We start from the raw sequence: 27,380 nt of genomic DNA, 5'->3' as shown, positions 1-27,380 counted from the left end.
CCTCGGGGAGGTGGCGGGGGGGTACTTAAGGTGCCCGGTAATTGAGGGGTTTACCGTAGTCAGGCCTGAACATTTCCTTCTTCCGTGTTGAAGGAAATAAATGCTTTCTTTTAAGGGCGGAAGGAGCCTGACTTTTGGAAAGTTCTGATACAGCCCTTTTATGAATTGGGAAACTGAGGCCTGGGAGGGAAAGCAAACTGCCCAGGTTTTGGTAGCCAGTCCACGTTCTCCCATCACTTTCTTGTGGGCTCTGTGGCTGCTTTCTCTGTGGACTACCTTCCTTTTCTGTCTCCTCCTCCTCGGAGACTAGCAAAATGTATATATGGGTGAGAGCACCCAGCATCGTGATCCAGGCCCTTTTTTAAAACCTTGGCCTAAACCTTGCACTAAGCAATTGTAATTTGTGTTGTCTTGTTCCCAGAAAGAGAATTAGTCGTGGATTTAAAAGATACTGGAAATTCCTTGTGACTTGGCTACAGAAACAAAGAACAAAAGCAATTATTTAAGCAATTTTGGCCTAATGCTTTTACTTATGTATTGACTTATCTGGGACGTTTGGATAGGGAGGCAGGAATGGGCAGGGGGTGTGGGTGGCACACCTGTGCCTCTGTGTGGTCTGTACACAGCCAAAGGGGACCCAAAGAAAGTCGTCATTTCATTCTGTCAAGGTGATTGAGATCATGGCTGTTTCTAATGGCTGTGTGACACCAGCAAATAGTATCTAATATTTGTTCAAACCTAACAATAATAGCAGGCCTAAAATTGAGTTCTTACTGTCTGTAGGCACCCTACTAGGTGTTTCATAAACTCTTCACTTCATCCTCACCACAACCTTGTAATTACCTCCATTTCACAGTTGTGGAAACTGAGTCAGGATAGGTTAAGTAGCTTACACAAGGTCACATAGCTAGGAAGCTACAGAAACAAGATTGGAACCAAACCAGTCAACTGCCCATTTTTTTTTTTCTTTCTTTTTCCTAGTGTTACTGTCTCCCACTATAACAAGCAAGCTTCTTATATGGTTCCCGTCAGAAAAACTCAAGATTCACATTTAATTTAGCCCTTTCAGAAGAGACTACAAAAAATAAATTATTTATTTTATTTATTATTTTATTTTAAAGGTGTGGGGTACAATTCAGGGTTAGGTATACAAATGGTTATTGTGTAGGTAAAGTTTGGGCCTCGCTTTGGTCCCCCCAAAAAAGAAATTCTAGTTGACATGAGATTGGTAACATACCTTACTCTTTGACTTCAAAACATCTGCTTGAGATAATATAGAACAATATTGATGTTGCAGGGATTCAGAAAATGGTACATTCATCCTCACACATGTCCATCACTTGGAAAAGCAGTACTTTGTGTCTGTCATTAAAAAAAAGTTCCAATGTCAACACAAAAACCATTTTCCAGCAGTTAGAATAGCTGTAGGATGTCTAACAGCACATAAGTACATATGAAGTCAGCTCTGCTGGGGAAAATCATACATCTTGGATCAAATTAGTCTTCCAATATGTTCTTTTTGATATTCTCCCTGTAATTCAGATTTTTTAGCATGGCAAGCAAAAAAGTCATGATCATTCCATCTTCAGACCTAAACAGTGCCTGTCATGTCCGTTAAAATAAGAGAAAGGGGAGGAAGAGCAGTATGGAAGTGAGGGTGGGAGTGGAGAATGGTCCATTACCTTGCCCAGAAGGCTTCTAGAATCTATGGCTATTCCTAATGTACTCTTACTGTTGCTTTGGTTTTGTTTGTTTGTTTTTATCTTTTGCTTTTAGTTCACTGAGTTTAAAACTTCTTCCAGGACTGGGTTCAATGGCTAACATCTGTAATCCCAGCACTTTGGGAGGCCCAAGTGGAAGGATGCTTGAGCCCAGGAGTTTGAGGCCAGCCTGGGCTACGTAGTGAGACTTTGTCTCTAAAAAGAAGTCAGAAATTCAGCCAGGTGTGGCAACGTGTACCTGTAGTCCCAGTTATTTGAGAGGCTGGCGTGGAAGGATCACCTGAGCCCAGGCGTTTGAGGCTGTGGTGAGCTGTGACTATGCCATCGCACCCCGACCTGGGTAACAGAGTGAGACCTGGACTCAAAAAAAAAAGAGTTCTTCCAGAGGACAAGAAGCAGAATACTATCCAGTACCCACTTATTCCGAAGATTCGTTTAAAGAAAGATATTTTGTTCCTGTAATTAATTTGCTCATGAAAACAGCATCATAGATGGTAGCTTCCTAGACCTGCCCAGAAAAGCCTGCAGAAGCTTCCCGATTTCTGAATCAACAGACTAGTGATCCCCCTCTGGATCCTGGGAAGGAGATGCCAAGGAGACAGGTGACAGTTCCCTCCACATCTTGTCTTAGGCATAAACCCTGACGTAGACTTGTCCATGAGTTTTACAGAAACAAGTTACACTCCTGCAGAATTGCCTGGTGTTCATGCCTTCTGGGTTGCTTTGTTTAAGAAGTAAGCAAGCTCTTGTTGAAAATGTCTCCTAGGAGACTAAGAGAATGTATATATGAATGCGAGAACCCAGCTTCATGATCCAGGCACTTTTTAAAAACCTTGCCTTCATAACTTCTCAATTCACACAAAAACCCATGAGGAAGATACTGAAATACTCCCTACTTTGCATGTGAGGAAACTGAGGCACTGAGAGACTACCTTATTAGTCAAAGGTTACAGAGTAATAGGAAACAGAACCAAGAGTTCATCCAGGCAGACCAGCTCTAGAGGAGGGATTCTTGACCTTGGTGTTACTGACATTTTGGTCAGTAATTCTTCATGTGGGAAACTGCCTTGTGCATTGTATTATGTTTAACACCATCCCTGGCCACCACCAAGAGATACCAGTAGTGTTTACACCCCAGTTTGTGACAGTCTAATATGTCTCCAGATATTACTGAATTTCTCCTGGAGTTACCCTCCACCCCAGCTTTTAACCTCACATTATCCTGCATTTAGGTAGCACCATAGCTCAAGAGTAGGTGCTGGACATTGTAGGGGTCCACTAAAAAGGCCCAAATGGGTCCTGTGAACACTACCCACATTTTAGGCAACCTAAAGAGAAGACTGGAAATATAAGGGAAATATGTGGAAGTAGAGAATTTGGGGGAATAGCAGATTATCAGTCTACTGGAGATTTCTGTAGCATGACCCACCCCCAAGCCAAGAGATACCAACCCCAGAGCCCATGCAGAGAGCTTTGGGGGCCTCTGCAGGAAGGTATCTGAATGGCTGCTGCTGACCAGTGGGATCTACTGGTCTATTCTAGGGCTGCCGTCAGAGAAGATCCCACTGTGATTAGAAAGTTCTTGCACCCCTGAGATGTGGCCCTGGGGGTGGGATGTGAACGGAGACAAGTGACTACTTCTTGCTAGAAGATTCCTGCAAAAGGAGCTGGCTGGTGGCCTCAGAACATCCCTCACACAACTCCGAGGCAAGAAGGTGATATGGGGCAGCCTGCTGTAACACAGATTGTGTGTCAAGGACCCTTGAGTATCCTTTGGGCTGAGCGGTTGCTGTGGAAAGTAGTCAGGCTTGGACCATCTGGAAGTTACCCTGCCAGGGAGAGGGCATGGCAGGTGAGGTGATGGTGTCTGCTGGCCCAGACAAGAAAGGAGACACAGGGTCACATTCAGCCTGACAGAGATCTCAAGGTTAACTTCAATAAACCCAGTAGATGGACCTTCAAAATTACCTTCCCCTTGCCAACTAAAGAAAAAAATCAGGCTTTTCAGGAATTAAAGTTAGTTTCATTTGGAGTCTTACTGAGAACTGCAACCAAGCAGTGTCTTTCAGTGAGTTTCTGTTAGACTTTCCCAAAGCAGTGTCTCAACCCACAGCTTATATACAGGGAGTGGAGGTTCTGCATGTGCTCAGAAGTTTCTTCAGAGCAAAATCTCAGGAACGTTTTGGGGGAAGAATACCTCTGGTTATAGATCACAGAGGCATAATTGTTACTCCTGTCAGACGTTATCTAATGTACAGGAAGAAGCAAGGGCTAGGATTCATTGAACTTATCTTTTCTAAAAATGCAGTGATTCAGACAAGAGTCACGGAACCTGTGCTCTACCCTGCTTATCATCCTCAAGGCATTCTTCTGGAGCACTGTGCTCTATGACTGAGGGGTTTGTGAGGCTCTGCTGACAAGCAAGATGTGCAAACATGACTTCTTCACAACAAGGGGTGACTATGTGGCTGACCAGAGGCAGGTGTTTCTATGTTGTCTCACACCCTGCATCCCTCAAAACTTCAACGCTTCAATACCTGCCATCAGGGCCAGCTACATAATTTGTAGGACCTAATACAAAATGAAACTGTGTTCTGAAGAGCGCCATGAAAGACACTAAAATATAAAATGATTCCCTTCTTTTGCAGTCTTTCTCTTCACTATCATGGTGGTGTTTTTTATTTGCTAGTAAATTCTGTGCTCTAGCCTCCTGCAGGAAGGTGAGTGCGGGTATTCACAGGCACCCAGGATTCTGCAGTGCTACTGGGCATCTGAGTGTGTGCAGAGGAGCACGTGGTCCACGGCTGCTCAAGTCCCCCTCCTATTAGCCACCGAGTCAACACTGTTGTACCCTGGTCAGGGATGGCGACATTAATCTCCCCAAACCCATAGCAGACAGATAACCCCCAAAAGATAGCAACCTTCCAGGCAGGTTGTGCTTATGGTGGGCAAAAGGCTTGCTCCGGCCCTGTCATCTTCCAAATGCCATGGTATAAGCGCCCCATCCCAATCCTTTTCAGGGGCAGAGGCAAGGGCAGCAGAGGGAGTTGGGAAAGAGGCAGTACATGCATACATCGTTGCTCCTTCAGACTTCACTCACAAAAAAATGCAAAGATTAAATTAAGAATTTCAATATGGCGACTGCAAAGCATTCAACCGCAAGGGTGAGGCTCTTGTGACCTCCACTGGTTGCATGCCATTCCCTGTCTGCCACCCAGAGGACATCAACAAACCTAGAAAGCTAAAGTATATTGAGAAAAATCAACTTCTGCCTATTCTTTCCCTAATACTCCCCATCTGTTCTCTACCTGAACCTGGTGGAGTAGAGAGGGATAAGGGAGAGGGATGCAGATTCTACCTTATTTCTAGACAGGTTCCTCAGTCCACGGTTGAGACCTGAGCTTGGAGTAGGGAGAACAGATTTTAATCAGACTAATCTTTATAACTGAAAATGAATCTCTGTTAGCAAAGGGAGGGTTATGTGTGTATGTAATTGTTTATTGATGGATTTATTAATAACCCAAGGTATCCCAAAAGCTACAGAATCTGTCTGAGATGTCAGCAAGAAGCAGAGAAGGAATAGCTAAGAGAGCATTTTTGACAGTGATTGGGGAAAAATAAAGTCAGTTTCTATCTGTACCTCCAACAAGCTCAGGTTGTTTAATATAAAACATGATTCAGTCATATAATAAACGTATAGCTCATATGAGTCAAGTAGAACTCATCCAGGATTCCATCAGTATAGCCCACTACATAAAAGGGATCAATTATAACATCACAATAGAATCAAGTAATGAGAATGACTTGAATCATGGGAAATGGGCAAATTATGGCCTTCAAGGTGATTTCACTCAAGTATCATGTATTTATTATTTGGTGACCAACATGTAATTAATTATTAATGTCTCTGCCCAGAAACACACCATATTTTCTACAAATGAGCAATAATCATTTGATTTCATTAATCTAGGCCAAGACATTATTCAAAATAATCAAACTTTGTTTATTCTACCTTCAAACCCAAATCTTCCCCCAAGATATACATAATGGGACATTTCAGGAGGTCATCTTGCAGACAGAGCACATTTTTAACATCTACCCTTGTCTGTCCTTTGCCTTATTTTTCCATCCTACTTCTATTTCATATTATCTTTATAAATCACATTCAATTATTGGAGTTCATTTTCACAAATCCTTCTTTTACCCTTCTGTCTACCTGAACTGCATATTTATTTAAAAGCTATTTAGCAGTTATGAGGCTATTTTCTCATTGATACATGATTTAATTTAGATATGACCTCACTCACGATACTACCTAATTAACAAAAGATATTTTAAGTTATTTTGGGGTGGTACACTTGTTCCAAAAACTTATTTGATGTGTGGGGTTGTGTTTAAAGAATTTCTTTGAAGTGCAACATACTTGAAACACCTGCCTTAATGTTGTCTGATGAAGTCAAAGAAATACATGAGAATGCAAGTATTTTCTTCCTTTCTTAGGATGCCTTGTTGAGTAAGCTAGTTTTGAAAATGTTGGAACCTGTGTGTCACTTTTAAAGTACACAGGATTTTATCTCCAATTTCAGAAAGTCTTATTACTACACAATAGAAAATATGTTTTAAAAGACTTGCTAATAACATTCAACTTCATCTACTTTTGATTGCCTAAGGCAAGGTGTGGTCAACTAGCAGCACAATTTTTGCTGGAAGCCTTTGAAACGCTCTTGAAGAAAATAGGTTTCTATAATAAATGCATTGATCCTAGGATTAAAAGTGATATCATATCCTTCAGATGATCTAACTGATAATAAAATGTAGTTCAGTGTTTCCTACAACAAAGTATTAATATATTGAAAAGATGTATATTGTAATTTTTCCCAGTGACTTTATAAAATTGCTCTTCTATACTTGACCCCATCATTGACCAAAATACGTTATGATTCAGCAAGGGGTTGACGTGGAAGAACAACTAGCAGTGTTGTTCTGAAGATGTTGAACTTCATCTGAGAACATGCTGTGTTCCTGGAAACGATCAAAGGTCTGGAAAACCTCCCAACATTTCTCTTTTGAAGAATGACCACCCTGCTGTCATATTCTCCGAGATAAGCCCCACCTCTACCCTTCCTCAGTGAATATGACTCACAAGAGACTCTTTGAAGCTCTTGGCCTTCTTCCTTTTCTTTGAGATGTTCCTTGTTAATGAACATCCATCCTATTGCAGTCACCTGGATAAAATCGTCTTTTTACATGTCCAGTGTCTTTTGTCTTTCACTGTTTCTTTAGGGGAGAAAAAAATATGGTTTAAGTTCTTCATTAAATCCGCAAGAGTCAAATTGTAGTTGGAAAGTGATATGACTTTGAAATTAAGCAGGACGTTATAGTGTGATGGAGTGTTCTCAAGCAATGTTTACAGAGAAAGTGTAGGTGGCTCCACTCCATGAATGAGGTACCTGGAGTGGAACATTGGCAGCTTTTGCCAGGAAATAACAGCACCGGTACAGAATTGCAGTTGAAATTGCAGTGTTCATACCATCTCTTTTTCTTGCTTCTTTGTAGGTGTGGTTTAATCTCATTGGAATTTTGACTTTAGTAAGGATTATAAATTAAGTATAATTCCTTCCCTCATTCATCTCCATGTTAAAAAATTGTGTGAATAGCTGTGTGTGTGTGTGTGTGTGTGTGTGTGAGAAAGAGAGAGAGAGAGAGAGAGAGAGAGAGCGAGAGAGAGAGAGAGAGAGAGAGATACAGATACAGATACAGATACAGATAGATAATTTTGGACAGTCTTATGAGTGGCACAATGAGGAATAGTAGACCTTGCTCATGAAGAGTAATCTACCTGCAAGGATTAAGATCATGTGACCTCAAGTTATGATTCTGTGGCAACCCATATGCAAATATTTGCAGTCGCAGTAACTCTCCTGCTTAGAAAGTTGGCAAAGGCTTGTGGTGGTGACAACAATCATGGAAGGAGGCAGGTTTTCAATAAATAAGACTGCTTTAATGTAAGTATTTTATATAATGCTGAAACTTCCATTATAAGAAAGGGAATGACGCTGGGTGCGGTGGCTCATGCCTGTCATTCCAGCACTTTGGGAGGCTGAGGCGGGAGGATTGTTTGAGTCCTGGAGTTCGAGACCAGCCTGGACAACAGAGTGAGACCTCATCTACACACACACACGCACGCACGCGCGCACACACACACACACACACACACACACACACACACACACACACACGCACACACATATATGCTGGGCATGGTGGCATGTGATTGTAGTCCCAGCTACTTAGGAGACTGAGGCAGAAGGATCATCTGAGCCCAGGAGGTCGAGACTGCAGTAAATCATGACTGTGCTGCTGTACTCCAGCCTGGATGACAGTATGAGACCCCAGCACAAAAAAGAAAAGAAAAGGAACACCAATAGATATTTACAAGAAAGGTTGGTTTCACGGGAATAAAAATAAACTAAAAATAAAAAATTTCTTCAATGATAGTAATCTATATCCAGAACTTCTGAGCAGGCAAGTCAGAGTCTGACACAGCAGGTTCTAGTGGTAAACAGGAATTCTTCTAAAGGAAATAAGTGCATGAATTTGAATATGGCTAGAAATTTCATTTGGAACTTTACTTCTAAATGCTTTTTATGTCACTAGTTACAACCCACTGTGATAGCATACAATAGGAAATGACACTAACATCCCACAGGAGGAGATGGGTTCAGTAAACTGTGGTGCACCCATTCAGAGGACTACCCTCCAACATATAACAAGTAGTTTCCAGGAAAAAGATTTGAAAATTGTTTATAATCAGTCTGGCTACAAATGGCCTAATTTAGACATTTTCCTGAATGGGATGTAAGTTCAATAAGGAGCGGGACCATGTCCATCTTTTGTTATCGTATCCCCAGCAGACCACACGGTGGTATAAGTGCTTAAACTTATAAGTGCAAATATATACAAAACAATTCTATTGGGAAATATGTAAGTTATGTGTAGAAAATCTCTAAGAATATACATTAAAATGTTACCCGTATAATTCTGGGTGGATGAATTTTTTTTTCTTTTTTTTGCCAATTGGTAGTTTTAATTTTTTTTATGATGAAACTGTTTGTTTTCTAATCAAAACAAAACCAATAAAGCTAAGTTAAAATATACCTTTTCATAGGTTTACCAGAGGTAGCCCATTTCTATATTTAGGCAGTTTACGGAGCTAGCTGGCTTCTTCTTAATCTTAGAAAGCAGCTTATTTTCTGAAATCCTCGCATTTTATCCAGGCTTATCCCTCAGTGAACAATCACGCACAGTCTGTTCAGGATTGTGACGAGTAAATGAAGTGAAAATCAAAATGAGGTAACTATTACATGTTATCTATCACTCATATATTTTTCAGGCAATCTGTGGGTTCATTCTTCTTGAAATACGAAGTGAACAGAAATTGTGTTGCTCCCTGGTAGAAATGAAGAAATGAACAGTTCTGTCTTCACAAGCCACTGATTTCAGGAGAAGAAAACTGGCTGAAATCCTAGGAGCTCTTTCTGAATGCTCTAATAATCCCCTTGAGCAATAAACATATTTTATTTCTCAGTGTTAGACATTTATTACTGAAAAATGCAATACCTGTGTTTCTAGACATTAAAAAAAAAAAAAGGTTGCATATGACTGACCAACAACCATGTATTAATGTTCCTTGAGAGGAATGCTGAGTGTATGTGTAGCGCGGTAGAGACCCATTCTTGTAGCCTAGATTGCCAAATGTATTCAGGGCTACATTTGATTTAGAACAGTGAAATGAATATGCCCCGAGGAAGCAATTGACATCTTGAATGTTATAGTTCAAAGTAAATGAAAAACAGCAGTATCCGAAGAACCTGAGACTTGGATGAAGAAAAGTGTAGATTTGTTCTTTTCATCTGTATGTTTGTTTCCTTCGCTTTTTACATCAACTACATACAGAATTTGTCAAAATCAGATATGTAATACAACTATAGTACTCTGCTAAATAATAGCTACAAATTCTCAACCACCTAGGATAATTAATTTGTGCTGTATGTTGAAACTATAATCCTACCAAAATACTACCGTTGAATCAAGCTTCAAAAACAATAAATAAATAGTTTTAAAATTTATGTGTAGTCTCTTCACATTGAAATGGAGAAGGGTTTAAATAAATTAGCTCAATGTTGGAGAGTATCCTAGAAAAATATAATCCTTGGGAAGTTTTGAAAGAATTGGAAAAGTTGAATTAAGAAAGTAGAATGAAGTATCCCAGAATTAGCCTACCCATGAGGGAAGCCAAAATAGAAAAAGAATTTCCCTTTTCATCTTTGCACTCAGGAGGAAGATAATTTTCTAGAAATCTCTGTGATTCACAACAGAGAACCAAAGCCAATGTTACTGGTAAAATTAAAAAAATTTTTTAAAAAGCAGGAAGTTATTTGTCTTTTCAAATCATTTTGGTTTACTCATGGTGAAATAAAAAGAAAACACACTGAAAGTAATACACCATTTAATTTATTTCTCTTAACTCAATCCCAGCAATCAAAATAAGAAGGGGAATATTTTATATTTTCTGCCAAGGGCTTTTCTCTAAATTGAATCTTTTTCACAAAATAGCACAGAAACATGCACACTGCCAATCTGTAAAATGAACACTGATCATTGGAGGTTTTTCTACTTAACCAACATTTTGTAAATACCCACTTGACCTGATTTACTTGCTTCAACCAAAGTTGCTGAGGATTACTATGGAACACACAAATTTCATTCAATTGTTTTAACTCGATACAATATGGAAGCATCTCTAGTTGTTTATAAATTGGCAGTCCACATCCCTTCATGGGTGTTCTTTTCCTTTTATTGGGGAGTATCCCCCCCCCAGAGATCACACAGCAGTGTATGCATCTCTATTTTAACATCCATTTCATGTACTACAGCTACCAGTTCCCTGCTCCTGTTGGCTGTGCACTCAGAGGTGGCAGGAATTCTATTTTTTATTCATTTTTCAGCACATAACACTCAACAAAGTGCCCAGTACATGTAGGTGGTTCATAAACATTTGTTGAACAAAGCAATTAGTTTAATGCCTCCAAAATGCTATGAAAGCTATACCTCATCTACAAAATACAAAATGTTATTATTGATGATTGATGTATTAATTTAACATTAGAATGGGATGACTGAATGAAGTTTAGGCCCCTTTCCCCTTGAACTCATAATAATATATAAAACTTGCTGGGCATGGTGGCTCACGCCTGTAATCCCAGCACTTTGGGAGGCGGAGACGAGAGGATTGCCTGAGCCCAGGGGTTTGAGATCAGCCTGGGCAACTTGACGAGACCTTGTCTCTACAACAAATCAAAAAATTAACTAGGCATGGTGGTGCATGCCTGTAGTTCCAGCTACTTGGAAAGCTGAGGTGGAAAGATTGCCTGAGCCCAGCAGGTCAAGGGTGCGGTGGCCGTGAGTGTGCCACTGCACTCCAGCCTGCGTGACAGAGTGAGACTCTGACTTGAAAAAAAAAATCGTATGTAAAACTTAATACTCAAAAGACTTAATTGTGGGAGAAAGAAAGAGACTCCTTCCTTAAAGGACTCTCAGCTCTGTGAGTGAGGGTGGTACCATCTCGATGTGGATATTCTTTCTGAGGAAGTTTCAGCTGTATGGCACTTGTCTGGAACTGAGAAACAAAATAATCTTTAATTATTGTCACAGTCCAGCCTTGTTCCCCAGTAAATGAGGAACATTTTGATTAAGAAAGAAGGAGGAGCCGGGCTCGGTGGCTCAGCCTGTAATCCCGCGCCTTTGGGAGGCTGAGGTGAGTGGATTGCCTGAGCCCGCGGGTTGGAGACCCGCCTGGGCAGCAAGACCTCATCTCTACAATAAATCAAAAAATCAGCCGGGCGTGGTAGCGCATGCCTGTAGTTCCAGCTACTTGGAAGGCTGAGGCGGAAGGATCGCCGGAGCCCAGCAGGTCGAGGCTGCGGTGGCCGGGAGCGGCCACTGCACTCCAGTCTGGGCGACAGAGTGAGACTCCAACTCAAAAAAAAAAAAAAAAAGAAAGAAGGAGGGTCCAGATGAAGTAGTTACAAAGTGCTTCCCTATGGAAAATTGTTTTTCCCGCAATACACATGCCTGCGACTCTTATTTATGGAGTTAAATTCTCCTAGGACCTTAAACTCTTTCCTAGATGTAAGTCAGTCAGCTTTCAAGTTTTATTTGGGCCAGGAGACATGGCTGGCTCTTTCCCAGTTCAATCTAGTGCTGTCCAACTCATATTTAAGAGTTTCTTTTAAAAAATGTTATCTGACTTTAATACAAGTTTTATACATTGGAAATTCCTCTTCATACATATATACCCCAGTAAAACAAATTAAATATAATATACACAATAGGAAATAAAATCCTAGAATAGGTGTCAATGACATGGTTGTTTTCCAGGATGATTCTACCAACTTGTTCTCCTAGGGATTTTCTTCTCTTTACCCGAGCTGAATCAGTGCTGGGACTGCCTATAGATTTTCGTCTCATGGAGTCTTCTGAGTGCAGAGAAAAGGAACTCTGGTCCAGGTCAGTTTTGCTGTCATGGTAACAACCATCGAAGGCCATCGCTTGAACTGCATCACTGTTGTACATTTCAGAAATCTGTCAAAAACACTTTTATTAGTAGGTTATAAATATGGTCTTATGAAAAGAAATTCTAGTAAAAATGTAATGATCCGATTTGAAAACAGATACATTCAATAAATGCTTAAAGAATAGAATTCTGGTTTTGCTTCTGGGACCTAAAAGTCATTTTAATAATAAGTGGAAAACATCATCTTACAGATCCTGGTTTCTTTGTCTGTTTGTTTTGAGACAGAGTCTCACTCTATCACCCAGGCTGGAGTGCATGGTGTGTTCATAGGTCATTGCAGCTTTGAACTTCTGGGCTCAAGCAGTCCTCCTACCTCAGCCTCCCATGTAGGTGGGACTACAGGGATGAACCATCATGCCCAGTTAATTTTTTAAAAATCTGTTGTAGAAACAGAGTCTCATTATGTTGCACAGGCTGGTCTTGAACTCCTGGCCTCAAATGATCTGGGATTGCAGGCATTAGCCACCACACCCAGCTCCACGATCCATTTTTTAACAGAGATTTAGCAAAAAAGCTTATATTTATTTCCATAGAGATATCTGATCATCATACAAATAAATGTTAGACAAGGATAATGTCAAGTTTTTTCATTTAGTCCTGGCCTGACAGACTGTTACACGCAACACATGTTTTCTCCTTTGTTTCTGAGTAGTATGAACAATTTGCCATAAGCTTTTGAGTTGAAGTTGAATGTGATTTATCAGAACAGCAATACAAGCCAATTGAATTTGCTTTTCAAATTATTTTTCCTCTGTAGAGAGAATACAGCAGTATGCCAAGTCAGTGTGCAGTTGTTGGTTTTTTTTGGTTCAAAAACAGAACAATATCATCAGGTGATCCATTTAAACTTAAATTGGGGATGGGGGAGGGAAAGATTTTTAGCTGCTCATTTACATGTAAGTTCACCAGGTCTTTCCATTTTTGCTTAAAAAAATGATGCTAACATAGCCCAATTAAACAACATGAAATTGGCTTATTTCTCTGAAGAAGCAAATTATTAATGCTTTCTGGCTCCAGTGTCTGCTGGAATCAAAAGTAAACTTTAAGGTTTTACTCTGAGGGAGATAGTGTTCTCACTGGTATAAGCAGTGTCTATGAAGCAGCTGTTACTAATTGCTTTTGGCGAGAACAAAATCACTTCTTGATATGTAGAGAAGTTCAAAAATGCACAAAAGTTAAGAGGCTACTCCTGGATGAATTATTCAAAATTAAAATTGGTGCTTATAGAGCAAATTCCTCCAAAACCTGTATTTGTTCTACAGTGATGTAAAAGCCTAATATTTTACTAAATTCAAAAGACATACTACCTTATGCAGTTATTGAACCAATCGGGGACCCAGACCTGAGTTATGCTGTCCCTTTTTGTCTTAACTGTAGATATTTTCCATAATAAAATTAAAACAAAACAAACAATGTAAACATGAAATGAGATCAAGATTGAAAAACCATATTACGCAGCCATAAGAACAAAATTATGAACATTGCGGCAACTTGGTTGGACTTAGAGTCTATAATAATCAGTGATCTATCACAGAAACAAAGAACTGAGTACCATATGTTCTTACTCATAAGTGGACTTTGAACAATTATCATAATACTATAAAAAAGAGATTGGCAGTAGTTGGAAACTGCCAGGGGGCAGAGGAGACACACCTCATCAAGAGTACCTGCATAATGACCATTTGTATACCTGACCCCGAATTGTACCCTACATTTTTAAAATTAAAAAAAAAAAGATTGAAAAACTAATCTTGGGTAGCCAATAGTATTAATAATTTATTCAGCTCTGGATCTGAGGATAGAATAACTACATACGGTCCCCTTAGGGGTTTCCCAAGCCACCCAGAACACTTCTGAATCATTCTGCCTCCCAGCCACATTTTTATCTTCACAAGCATCATTAGTGTGCTAAAGCACACATACTTTCTCTGAAGAACAAGGGTGCCATTTTCTTTCTCCCTAGTGGCAATCTAGAACTATCTAATTAATCACGGCTTGCAGCTCATGATTTTTCAAAAGGCTGCTATTTTCCTCAAGTTTATAAATAGATTGTTTCAAGAGACATGACTTCAGAATTGGTCTTCATTTCTCACTCTAGCCCACAGATAAGTACCTAGCTAAGGCATGTCACATCTAAATTATAGATTTGACTATTTTCAACTATTTTAGTCTCCAAATTAGGAAAATATTTGGGTGAAAGAATAAGCAAGAAAATAGGTATCTTCTTTCTGAGCAATGGTCAACACTAAAGACAGGATTTTCCATAACCCTTGCTATTATTCCAGCTTTGAGTATGGAGGGGGAGGGAGTGTGTGTGTATGTATGTGTGTGGGTGGTGGTGGTGGTAGTGGATGGTAATGGTGATGGTGGATAGTGGTGGTAATGATGGTGGATGGTGGTGATAGTGGTGATGGTGGTGGTGGTGGTGATAATAGGAAGTGGTCACAGTTGGTGGTGGTCGGTGGCAGTGATGGTGTCTGGTGGTTGCAGACAGCAGTGGTGGTGGCGGGATGGTGGTGGGGATAGCAGTGGTGGTGGTAGGTGGTGATAGTGAGTGATGATGGTGGGTAGTGGTGATGGTGGTAGTGGTAGGTGTGGTGGTGGGTAGTGACAGTAGGTGGTGGGTGGTAGTGGTGGATGGTGGTGGATAGTGTTCCTAGTGGCGATGGTGATGGTGGTGATGGTGGTGGTGGCGGCTAGTGGTGATGAGGAGGGTGGATATTGGTGATGGTGGTGATAGTGGTGGATAGTGGTGGTGGTGGTGGTGAAGGAAACAAGTAGTGCCTGACTTTGTATTTTCATACAGTGAGGTCTAATATCCCAGGCCTTTCTTGCCATTCCTCAGTCACTCCACCCTACTGGTTTGGGTGAAGAAACTGGCCCAAGTGACTCAGTCCCTTTCAAGTCTTCCCTTTGGCATCTGTACTGGTGTCCAGGTCTGTTCTCTGAAATGAGGTATAAGGAGACTGTTCTTCCAAGGATATCCCTGAATTTTCCAGCTTTACCAGTGACCAAGATGAAGTATATTTCAGCTGGCAATAAAGTATCAGTGAGCTCTCCAGCTCACAGATCAACATTTTCCAAAAGTGCCTTATCAATAACAAAGTAGCATTGTTTTATCTTTACATCTGGCTCCTACACCTGGCTTTTTCTCTCAAACAGGTTTCCAACTCAGGCATATCGAGAAGAGTGTCATCCACTAGCTCTCAAACCCACACACATATTCATCTACCCTACATCCTATCCCTTCCAAGACTTCTCATCTTATTCCAAATGTTTCTACCATTTCTATTAATACTCCTGTTTTCTCACAGCAGATGCTCTGGGCACTAATCACAATAAGAACTCACATTTGTATAGCACTTTATATTTGCAGAGGTTTCAGACCCATTTACTATATGATTTGATCTCACAACAGCCTTGTGAGATAAACAGGAAAGAAGCTACACCATTTTGCAAATACAGAATGAAGTTTAGGAGACTTAGCTTGGAATACAAAGCTGGGATGTGGTGTGGTGGAGGTGGAAGTTGGTTTGACAACACTTCTTCTGACTCCAATCATTTCTTCATTTTGTCCCACAAATAAATTAATGGTAAGTAGGACATTTATTTGTGATAAATGGATCCCTTTGAGATAGTTGAAGATCATTAGAATGGTGGTTTCTTGGGACTGGGGAAAGCAGGACATGAGGAGTCGCTGTTTAATGGGTGTAGCTTCAGTTTTGCAAGATGAAAAAGCTCTGGAGATTGGCAGTACCACTATGTGAATATACTTAACACTACAGGCAGTCCCTAACACACAAACAGATTCTGTTTGGAGAGCATGTTTGTAAGTTTAATTTGTTTTATGTCCAAAAATGTTAGCTTAGGTACCCAACTAACACAATCGGCTATATAGCACTGTATGTATTTGACAGGCTATACTGACGCTGGGTGGCAAGAAATAATACATTACAAAAATCAAGTGTGCATTGTTAAAGTTTGTAACTTGAAGGGTTGTATGTAGGGGACTTACTGTATTGAAATGCACACTTAAAAATAGCTCAGATGGTAAATTCTAAGTCATGCGTATTTTGCCACAAATAAAAGTTTTAAAACAATTTTACAAATCACTAATTCAAAAGACACTCTACACAGTAGTACCAGGAGATTGTGCACAACACCATCAAGTGAAAAGAAAACTCAATCATTGTGAACACATGCTGTGGGGGCAGGTAGATATTTTGGAGTCAAAGGACTAGATAGAGGTGGGCCAAAAATACTTCAGTACCTATTTCTTATTTAACTACTCCCAGCATCCAAACAAAATAAAACGAGAACTACATTCTTTCCTTCTTTACACTTTTTTTTTCCTGTCACAGATTATCCAAATCATTGCTATTCAGTATGGGTAGAGGGCCAGCAGCATTCACATCACCTGGAACTTGTTAGAAACAGAGTCTCGGGTCCCAGCCCAGCCTCACTGAAGCAGAGTCTTCACAAGGACCCAGGTGATGTGGATTTGCCCTTGCCGAGCGCTGCTCTAAAAGTTCCCAGTTTCCTCGCACCTGCACAGCACTCACAGTAGACATGTGTGTGACAGGCACACATATACACATGCTGCCAGCAAAAGAGATGGAAGCATCTGCACTAAAACAAAATCAGCTCCTATTAGAGCTTTGACTCAAAGGATATAAAATCAAAGAATGAAGTTAGCATTCCAGAGGCTGGGATTGCAACAGCAGCTCTGCTGGCTGTAAGTCTTTTGGTAAATCACTTTACTTCACTAAAACTCTGCTTTTTCATTTATAACATAGAGATATTTTATATCGTCTCTGACAGATCTCCATTAGTGGTTGATATGAAGGTTTTGTGCAAGAAGAGGATATAAAAACACTCTGAAAATATAAAATACTCTCGCTAGATGTCTAAAAAATATTAAATAATGTTTCGGGTGGGTAGAAAAGCTCATGAAAGAATTTCTTAAACCAATGTGAATTCATTTCCTTGAAATTATGTGTATATGTGCACATATACTCTGTGTAGGATATATACACATATACTCTGTGTATTCTCTTAAGTATAGGCTGGCAAACGAATGAGTGACTCTTATCAGTTAGGTTTTCTGAAGTGCAATATCTTATGTCAGTTCTTGTAAGAACAGGGAACTGGTGCCCAAATCCTCTGTGAAATGAAGCAGGGAGGCAGCAATCTATCCACATTTATTAAGCAATGTCACCAAAAACATGCGAAAACATTTAGAGCCCAGAAGGCACTTTATTCCTAAGATATTGTGGGGCAAGAAACCTCTCTTTTTATGCTGTACCACTCTCCCAAGTGACAAGAAGGAAAAAACAAATCCTGGCTCTTGATGGAGAGAAAAATATCATTGATTGGTTGGGAGCAACACAGTCTTTGGTGTCAAGGAGACTGAGAAGCAAATCCTGGTTCCTCTTTGGCCCTGTGACTTTGGCCAAGTTACCAACTGTCTGCATTTATTTCCCTTCTGTGAACTGAGAGTGATGAAACACCGACCTCTCAGGCCCACTATGAGAATTAAATGACATAATATTTATGTTAGGGACTTGGCATGATGCCAATATATAATAAACACTTATTACATGTTAGCCCCCATGTGAAAGACTGACATTTGTACATCAACCCTTTCATCAGACGAGAGGCGCACACTTTGAGAAACTCTCCACACACAGCCTAGGAAAGGACAGCCAGTACAGAGGAGAGATTCAAGTTCAATGCTAAATTGCCACCATCCTGTAAACTTTCATTGTGCCAAGGCATATAGACTTAATGACAAGGGCTTATAACACTGTCAGGAGAGGGTTATAGAGGAGGATAGCTTTTTCCACATTCCAAAAGGGATCTGATAGTCAAAGCAAGACTGTACCTTCCCTCTCTTCTTGAATTTCTTCCGCTCTTCCACCGTGGTGAGGTAGTTCACTGCTGCATACTCGATGACAGACAGGAACACAAAGAGAGAGCTGACCCACAAGTACACGTCCACAGCCTTGATGTAGGACACATGGGGCATGGAGGTGCTCACAGCGATGATGATTGTGGACATGGTCAGCACTGTGGTGATTCCTGCCATTGGACGACAGTGACAAGCTCAGTGACATAACCATTCAGTTCTGGGATCTGGTGCTGGATCACAACAGCTGATGCATTTCTAGAGCAATGTCAATCTGTTGACCCAAGCGGGGAGATCTCTGCATGTTAACTAAGTGCACACCTTGAACCTAAGCGGGAAACGCTCATTGGATTTTTCTTTCCACCTATTTTTCTTGCCTCATCCTTATTGTCCATAATGTTTCCTTTTCAGTTTAATGACTTCAGAGTCCAGAACTTGATATATCTGCTTCCCACCCTCAGTTGGGCCTCTTATAATGTGTCAGAAAGATAAAAATGTGTTCAATTAAAAAAAAAAATTCCAAAATCATTTCCACTAACCTTTCCCATTATTTCACAACTTTTACTGTTAAGAAATTGTCTTTCTGTCTACCTTTAGCCTTTTGTACTTCTGGGGAGCTTATTTCTTCTTGAGTGATCTTTGGTAGCTCTAAAGATGGCAATTCTCTATGTTATCTTTTACAGAGAATACTTAAGAACCATTGTTATTCTCTTTGTCCTTTGTTAATGAAACTACAGTTTCAATGGGTACATAGTGTAAGTATATCAGTGGAGACGCAGCTCATTATAAATGTTTACTGAGCAACTGCTCAATTCAAATCACTTTTCCCCTTCCCCTCCACTCCCTCTCTCTTCCCCTTCCTTTATCTCCCTTTCCTTCCCTTCTCTACCCTCCACTTCCTTCTCTTTCCTTTTTCTTCCTTCCTGCCTTCCCTCTTCCCTCTCCTTTCTTTCTTCCTTTCTTCTCTTTGTTCTCTGACCTGAGCATCGGAGGTAAGGTCAGGATTCTGCAGGGACAAGAGAGGAAGAAGTGATGCTGAGAATTCCTTAATAAAATGCTGGCCACAGGGAGGGCTATTCCATGTCTACACTAATTTCTCCCAGGGATATCGCAAGAGTTCTACCTGAAGAGAAAGTGTAGTATTGTAAATATTTGAAATGCACACTGGCTGGCATGGTTTTATTTCTTAACTTCCCACCAGGGAGGTGCAAATGGAATCCTTAACGATTTTTATAAGTTGTGAGGACATTTTAATGTCAACAGAGTCCCAAACAGCAGGAAGAGCACCATGATTTACTCTTAAATGTACAACCACGGCGTGTGGAGTGCTTCCATCAACATGTTTCTATCCTTTCTATAATAATTCTGTGAGGTTCTCATTTGAGGGAGCCCTGTAGGAAACACAATGACATTCTATTTCAAATGAAGTTTTTAGTTTGTAAGATCAAGACCAACACAACTTGGCAATTTGACAGTACCCTGGGAGGACCCGGAATCTCACCGTCACACTGATTTGAGCTCCAGCAAAAGAAACCTAAATGCTGTTCTAGCTCTTAACATGAAACACAGGCCATGATTATACTGAGTCCCAGGCTTTCCCCAGCAATGGTAATATCGACAATCTGCATATAAGTGGGTGCTGTCTGCATTCCTAGTATACTGTCTACATACTTGCTAAACATGGAAGTATTTTTCATTAACATTATAGGAATGGCTGAAGCCAAGATTATTAAATAAAACCTGCTTGCTTTTTTATTGAATATTTACCAACCATATACCTAGGCAAATCAGTCACACTTTGCAGAAAAGAAATATGAGCTGAGACTAGATGTATAATTAGCCTAAATTTTGTCAGGAGCAGGATTCAAACCTTTCCCTCTGAGTACAGAACCTGTGCTTTTAACACACAAACCTGCTGCCTCCCATTGTTTCCCTGTAAAGGGAGTATTTTGTTCTTAAGATTATAAACCAATACCTATATATGGAGGATCTCTTGAAGCAAGATGTTATAAAATTGAGTGTAGAATTATGTCGAGCAGCACAACTAAAGCATTTTGTGCTTTTGAACAAGCCAAATGTCTTATTTCCGTCAAGATTTCACTGGTGGGAACTAAAACAACATTCCTAATTTAGTAGCTTACCTCACTACTTCGGCAATTTAAAAATGTCATCTCTTACAGGTTTTCTAAGATATGGAAGATAGAAGCTGGTTTTTATCCAACAGATAGTTGAAAAAAAAGCCCCAGATAGAATAGGGCTTAATGGACAAAATAAGGGTTTCAAACAAACACACACGTGATGGCAGTACATTCTCATCATATGTTTGGAATAGATGATTACTAGGCTAATAAAGAGGGGTTGCATTATCTATATTTTCCAGAGAGCAATAAACTATCAGTCATTTTCTTTAAAAGGGTGCTTAATCTAGCTAATTGACTACAGCTTTATTTATTTTAAAACCAGCATTCTAGATTTTCCTTGTTTAAAGTGAGCAATAAAAAAAAAGAAGAAGAACTAGAGTGAAGAGGAGGGATTGCAGGGTGGAGGGAAGTGAATGATGAGAAAATTGATATATAAATTCCTAAAGCAATAAGACCTGAAGTCGGGAGTATTATAGCTACATTAAACACACTTATTATGTCTTGAACCACCCCTCAGAAATACATTAATCTTGACAAATAGTATTCCTTCCAAACCCATTAAAGTTAACATCCCAATAAAGGAGTTTTGAATTATATGAAATGGCTATTTAGTCAAAGGAAGGTCATGTGTTGGGATTTGAAAATTATCTTCCTACCTACGATATTGCTATTTATAGTTAGGAAACTATTATGAGAAAATATTTAGTTTGGCCCTTTGACTCAACTCCTGTAAGGCCTTATAGCATCACTGTACTAAATTTTAAGGACATACATGGGGTCCTAAGAACTCTTCAGTCTGGGGAGACTTATTCATTTTTGTATTTCATTGACCATTTTTAGCCACACGTGATAGACAATTTCATTGACCAGTGTGACAGCATCAGGGAAGACAGGCATCACTACAAAACTTTTGGATTTGTTTACCCATTCGGTTAGCTGTACTGCAGGTAATTCTTTTGGGGGGAGCATTTATATTCACCTTCAAGTGAATAAAAATATTTTCCCCATCAATCTAGGCAGAAAAAAAATATCACATGCTATAAAGGAAAGGAAGGTGGTTTGATATTCCAATGCTGCTCTATGGCCAGAAACTGACAATGTTTTCCTACAAGGACTGTGCTAGAGTCCAGTGACTATCATTAGAAATTCTGACAATCCCTATAATGGTTAAACAAATTGTTCTTATCCAGTTCCCTAACTATTCACCTTTCCAGGAATACAGCATCTCTTTAGGAGACATTTTTTCTCTATGAGTAACATAGGTCTGAAAGCTTTGGTTGACTTCCTCAGCTATGTACATCTGTTTCCCGGTAAATGACCCCATGACTTAATGCATTGTACAGGAATGGCATACTCCATGCATAGGGGCCAAGCAAGAATTATGGAGGCAAGGAAAGAAGGAAGGAGGAAGAAGTGAGAGGAAAAAGTATAGTACCATTCCTCCCTTCAGGAGGATGAACATATCCTTGAACAACCTTATTGTCTCACACTCTTTCCAAACCAAATCTAAGGGAGAGATATAACAGTATTTTTGACTCATCACACATTCCAAGTTATGGTAGCGATTCATTCTTATGAGAATTGCCGAATCACAGTTGATGTTTCTATGCTATCACCCTCTGTTACTCTTTACCTGAAACATGGCAAGTGTGGGAGCGTCTTAACATAAAGCAAAGAAATCATCCTTCATTGTTTCCACTTAGCAACAAAAATTAGTAACACATGGTGGGCTAAACACTGGCAACTTAACTAGGAATTGAGCATGAACTTTGTGTGGGAGGGCAGTAGGCTACAACAAAAATAGCAATAATGATCCTTGTCCTTAAGAAACTCTTTCCTTTTCTCTCTCTCTCTCTCTCTAAATCCACCCCCGCCTCTTGAGTTGGAGTCTTACTCTGTCACCCAGATTGGAGTGCAGTGGCACAACAGCTTATCACAGCCTCAACTTCCTGTGCTCAAGCGATCCTTTCACCTCAGTCTCCAGAGTAGCTAGGACTACAGGTGTGTGCCATCATGCGTGCCTGGATAACCTTTTGATTTTTTTTCTTTTTTTTTTTTAACAGAGACACGGTCTTGCTGTATTACCCAGGCTGATCTTGAACTCCTAGGCTCAAGTGATCTTCCTGCCTCCCAAAGTGCTGGAATTATAGGAGTGAGCCACGGCACCTACCCCAGGAGCTCACATTCTTACAGGGGAGGCAAGAAAAGCTACTTTTACCCCATAGCTAAACATGAAATAAGTTACTTTAGGAGACATACAAAGTGTTATGTGGCTTAAAGATGAGAGAGTCCATGTGTACTTAGAGCCATCAGTAAAGGTTCTAGCCATTGAGAGATGACAGAATTTTGACAGAAAAAAGAAGGGAGAGCCAAACAGAATCCCTAAAGATAGTTTCAATGCCATAATCTCGAATGTTGAAATTCCCCAAAATCAAAATCTCTAAAGTCTAAAATCCTGAAAAAATCATTGGATGAAAATCCCAAAAATATAATTCTGAAAAAAAATATTTTAAATTAATTTTAAAATATTAATTTAAATTTTTAAAAAGGAATTTACTTGAGAAACATGAAAACATGACAGAACACTTCATAGGCCACTTTACAAGATAAAGTAGGCAATAATAGCATCCATATTTTTGTAAGTATAAACACTCAGGCATACTAATAATAACTGCACAGGTATAAAAGTTATGAGCAGATGAACTGTATTGATACAGAAGTAAGTCAAAACAGAAAGTGTATAAATGCATATTACTGTGATTGGTAGTTTTGAGGACCCAACCTTATAGCTGTAGTCGTCTGAAATACTATGACGAACAACTTAAGTCTTTTGAGGAAGTTAATTGCCACCACAAATGCAGATATATGCAAAGGACATCTTCATTTATTAAGGAAGTTTAACATGTTTACGTGCACACACAACGCTTAAACATAGTCAACATTGTGATAATGCACTCTCATGGTGTAAAATTTAAAACTTGCATTAAAAAATTAGAATTCTCTAAAGTCTTCACACAATTTATATCTTCAGTACTGGAAATGAAGCCAAGATGGAATACCTAGTATAGTGAGTTGTAAAAAATGAAGCTGACAATTTAAAAATAGTGACAAGAAAACTAAAACAAGAGAAAACAAGGAAAGACAAACAATCAAAAAGAAAAGTTCACATAGGCAAAGTGTCTTATGGGATAGATTATGCGCAATTGCATGAAGATAGTCCAGAAGAGCTTGCCTCACATGATGCCACTACCCTGTGATTGTGGTGTTTGGGATTTTAGACATTAGGGGTTTTAGACTTTAGGGATTTAGACTCTAGGGATTTTGATCTTTTGGGATTTCAACATTCAGGATTATGGTGCTTGGTATTGTGTCTTTTGAGATTATGATCCAAACTGGTATAATGAATTATGTAAACATTTGGAAGATCTGTGTAACTCAGTGAACCAATTATTTCCCAAATGACTTGTGCCTAAGGAAAAGATCTATTCAAAATACTAGACAGACAAATGAATTTTAAGCTAATAGAGTAGAAAAAGTTTGTTGATACAGTTTCAGATTCCACATTGCAACTAAGCTTTAAGAAACTATCATTTGCTGAGTTTTGGTGTAATGTGAAGGAAGACTATCCAAAATTATCTGGAAAGACTATTAAAATATTACACCTTTCCCAATACGTATCTGATGGTCAGATTTCTCCCTATATGTCAACCAAAACCTATTGCAATAGATTGAATGAAGAAACATAAACGCAGACTTCAAAGGTTTGCAAAAGTGGAAAAAAAAGTCACTCTTCTCACTAAAGGGTTTTTTGTTTTTTAGAAAAAACAATTATATTTTATACAATAGTTATCATGTTAACATGTAATGAGTTGATTATTGCTAGTTTTAGATGAATTAAGAAATATGTTGTAAAATTCGGTATTAACATCTAATATGGGTAATAATGACAGAAGTAACCCACAAAAAACAAAAGCTCTCTGAGGTCCTCACTAACTTTTTAAACTTTTTTTTTTGGAGACAAGTTCTTGCTCTGTCACCAAGGCTGGAGTGCAGTGCCATGATCATAGCTCACAGTAACCTCAAACTTCTGAGTTCAAGTGATCCTCCTGCTTTGGCCAAAGCTCTGGCATTACAGGCATGTGTCACCATGCCTGACTGGTCCTCACTAGTTTTTATGAGTGTAAATGGGTCCTAAGACCAGAGTTTGAAAACCACTGCCAAAGACTAAGAAGAAAAACTTCAATTGCTAATAAGTGAGTTTAGCAAGGTCATGGATCCAAGATAAATATTAAAGACATCATATCTTAAAAAAAAAAAAAAAAGTGAAAGAAGACAGACTCTAAATGGATATTGCTAAGGCTTGGGACAGGGAATAGGGTTCACTATCCTACTGTATTCCCTTTTGTCTGAAGGACATTTTCATATATGTCGATGTACATATATGCATTTTATTTATATGTAGATATATAAGAACACATACTATATATGTATATAAAACTTTAAAATTACCTTTTCTTCATAAACAATTCTATGGGAACATTTAGAAAAAATTAAAGAAATACAGTAGTACCCACTCATCCTCAAGGAATATGTTCCAAGGCCCCCAGTGGATGCCTGATACTGCAAATAGTACCAAACTCTATGTATACTATTTTTTTCTATACAGACACACCTGTGATACAGTTTAATTTATACATTAGACACAGTAAGAGATTAATAACAACTAATAACAAAATAGAACAATCATGACAGCAAAAAAACCAAAAACAAAAACAAAAAGACTCAACAAACTGCAAGTCCCTGAACAGAATGAGGGAAAGAGAGAGAATAAGTGGAATGGAGGTGTAAGGAGATAGTAGACTGTTCGGTTCTGAACATGCTGAGTGTTGGTAGTACCTGAAGGTGGAGACCAGCAAAGAGCTGGAAACACCCAGATGGAACTGGAGAGGAACTCAAACTGAGACGAGGACACAGATTTGGGATTTACTTTCATAGGGGCATTGTTTGGCACAAAGAGGCTTGTTCCATTTGATGAGAGTCTCAAAAGTGGAGCAGAACCCTGGCAGGAGGTGACCTGTTCTTAATTAAGAGTGGAAGGAAGAAGTAAAAGTAGGAAAGAGAAAGGAAAGTCTAAAGCAGGAGAAAACTTGACAAGCACAGAGTAATGAAAATGAACATGTTGTGCATGTGGTTGGTTTTAGCAAACACTAAGGCAGGCCAGGCATCAAGTGAGGCAGTTGACATGAATCCTCCCATTGAATTCTCACAGTGACCTTTAGGAGGGAGCATTAGTAATCTCACTTTGCAGATGAGGAGGGCAAGGGTGGACTCTTGACCCCTGCACTGGATTGTGAATTTGGAAAGGACACTTAATAATGTCAAATACTGTGGAGAAGGTGAAGGAAGGGAACAGATGAGAAAAGGCAAGTGAGAAATTTCTGTACCCAGAAAATTGGGTAGTGCAGCATTATGGGAAAAGGGAGTGAAGCAGAGAGTAAACACAAAGGACCGGGCACAGAGGCTCATGACTGTAATCCCAGGACTATGGGAGGTCGAAGTGAGAGGATTGCTTGAGCCCAGGGATTTGAGACCAGCCTGGGCGACTTGGCGAGACCTTGTCTCTACAATAAATCAAAAAAATTTTAGCTGGGTGTGGTGGCACACACCTGTGGTTCCAGCTACTTGGAAGGCTGAGGTGGAAGGGTCACCTGAGCCCAGCAGGTCGAGGCTGCGGTGGCCGTGAGTGTGCCACAGGACTCCAGCCTGGGGGACAGGGTGAGACTCTGATTCATAAATCAATAAACCGATAAAATAATATTCCTAGCCTGAAGGAAAAAAATTAAGTTTAAAACGAAAAAAGAAAGAAAAAAACATGAAGGAGGTAGGAAGCAAAACCCTGAGAGGATGGTAGTGTTACAGGAATACAGCTGTCCCCTCCATTTTAAAAGAGAGGGAGGGGAGCCCTTCTGATTTGCAAATCATCTGCATAAATCTGCATACTGATTTCCTAACCCTATGGAATAAGAAGGGGATGCAAGAAGCACAGAGTTTCAGGGGTGATTTAAATGTATTTTAGTGTTCACTATCACTCCAAACTGCCACGGAACTAGCTCTTATCGCTATCATTTTCCAGCATAAGGGCAGAGCAGCCAACTGCAGAAATCTGATTGAAAATCATGTTCATAAACCTTTATAGATGGAGTTCCTTTCTCATCCTGTCTTGAGGGCTGGGATGGTGCTCTCCATCTCTTGTTTGGGTCTATGTTGTCACACAACAATCCTGAGGTCAGGGCACAAATGCTCTGATGTGGATAAATAGTCAAACTCATTTAATTACTTATTCAGCGAGTGGTTTTTTTTCCTTGAAAATATCCAAGCCTCAAATGCTTGTAAATCAAAGCTTTTAGTAGGGTAAAGAGGTGAACAAATTATTAATATTGATAATTTATGTATTTCAAATGATTTTTTTGAAGTATGCATATAATTTGTGAACATTAACTCAGAAACCACCCTTTCTGGAATGAATTGTGTGATAATTACAATAATTGTCAACCACTTATAACAATCTTCTCTCTAGACAGAGCATTACAAGTGAAAGAACAAAATCAGATGAAATGAGGGAGCTTTGCCCTGACCAGCCAAGAAGGCAAATGGTATTATCTCTTGGGTTCTCATTAAGTAACGTATCGTCTAAGTGCTTGGCTTGGCATCTTCCACTTTGTAAGGACTCAATAACTGTTAAGTGGGTCTGAAATGATTCCCATAAATCAGTGTGTGTAATAGTGGCATATAACATGCTAGATGGGGTAGATAATCTTCCATGTGTGGTGACTTAATGAAGCTGGCAATGTCTTCTCATCTAGAATCTCTTGCCAACTAATGCACCACGGTACCTAAAATTTCACTCTGGTTGATTCTAATTTTGGTCTTTGGGTTAAGCCCCAATTTCGAATCAGCATTCATGTTTCCAAATT

At 39.6% G+C, this 27,380-nt stretch overlaps 1 protein-coding gene across 1 annotated transcript in view; it reads right to left on the bottom strand.

The window, feature by feature from the left end:
• Positions 1-12,065: 12,065 nt before the first annotated feature.
• Positions 12,066-27,380, bottom strand: part of GABRR3 (gamma-aminobutyric acid type A receptor rho3 subunit) — a 48,283-nt gene continuing 32,968 nt past the window's right edge. The window contains exons 8-9 of the mRNA XM_008061372.1: positions 18,242-18,438; positions 12,066-12,365 (exon numbers count right to left, since the gene is read on the bottom strand). Of these exons, the coding sequence (XP_008059563.1) occupies positions 12,066-12,365; positions 18,242-18,438 (497 nt within the window). The remainder of the gene's footprint in view (positions 12,366-18,241; positions 18,439-27,380) is intronic.

Source organism: Carlito syrichta, unplaced genomic scaffold (genome assembly GCF_000164805.1).
Source record: "Carlito syrichta isolate Samal-C Ts95f unplaced genomic scaffold, Tarsius_syrichta-2.0.1 Scaffold305223, whole genome shotgun sequence".
Lineage (NCBI taxonomy): Eukaryota > Metazoa > Chordata > Mammalia > Primates > Tarsiidae > Carlito > Carlito syrichta.
This window is presented reverse-complemented; position numbering and strand designations above follow the sequence as displayed.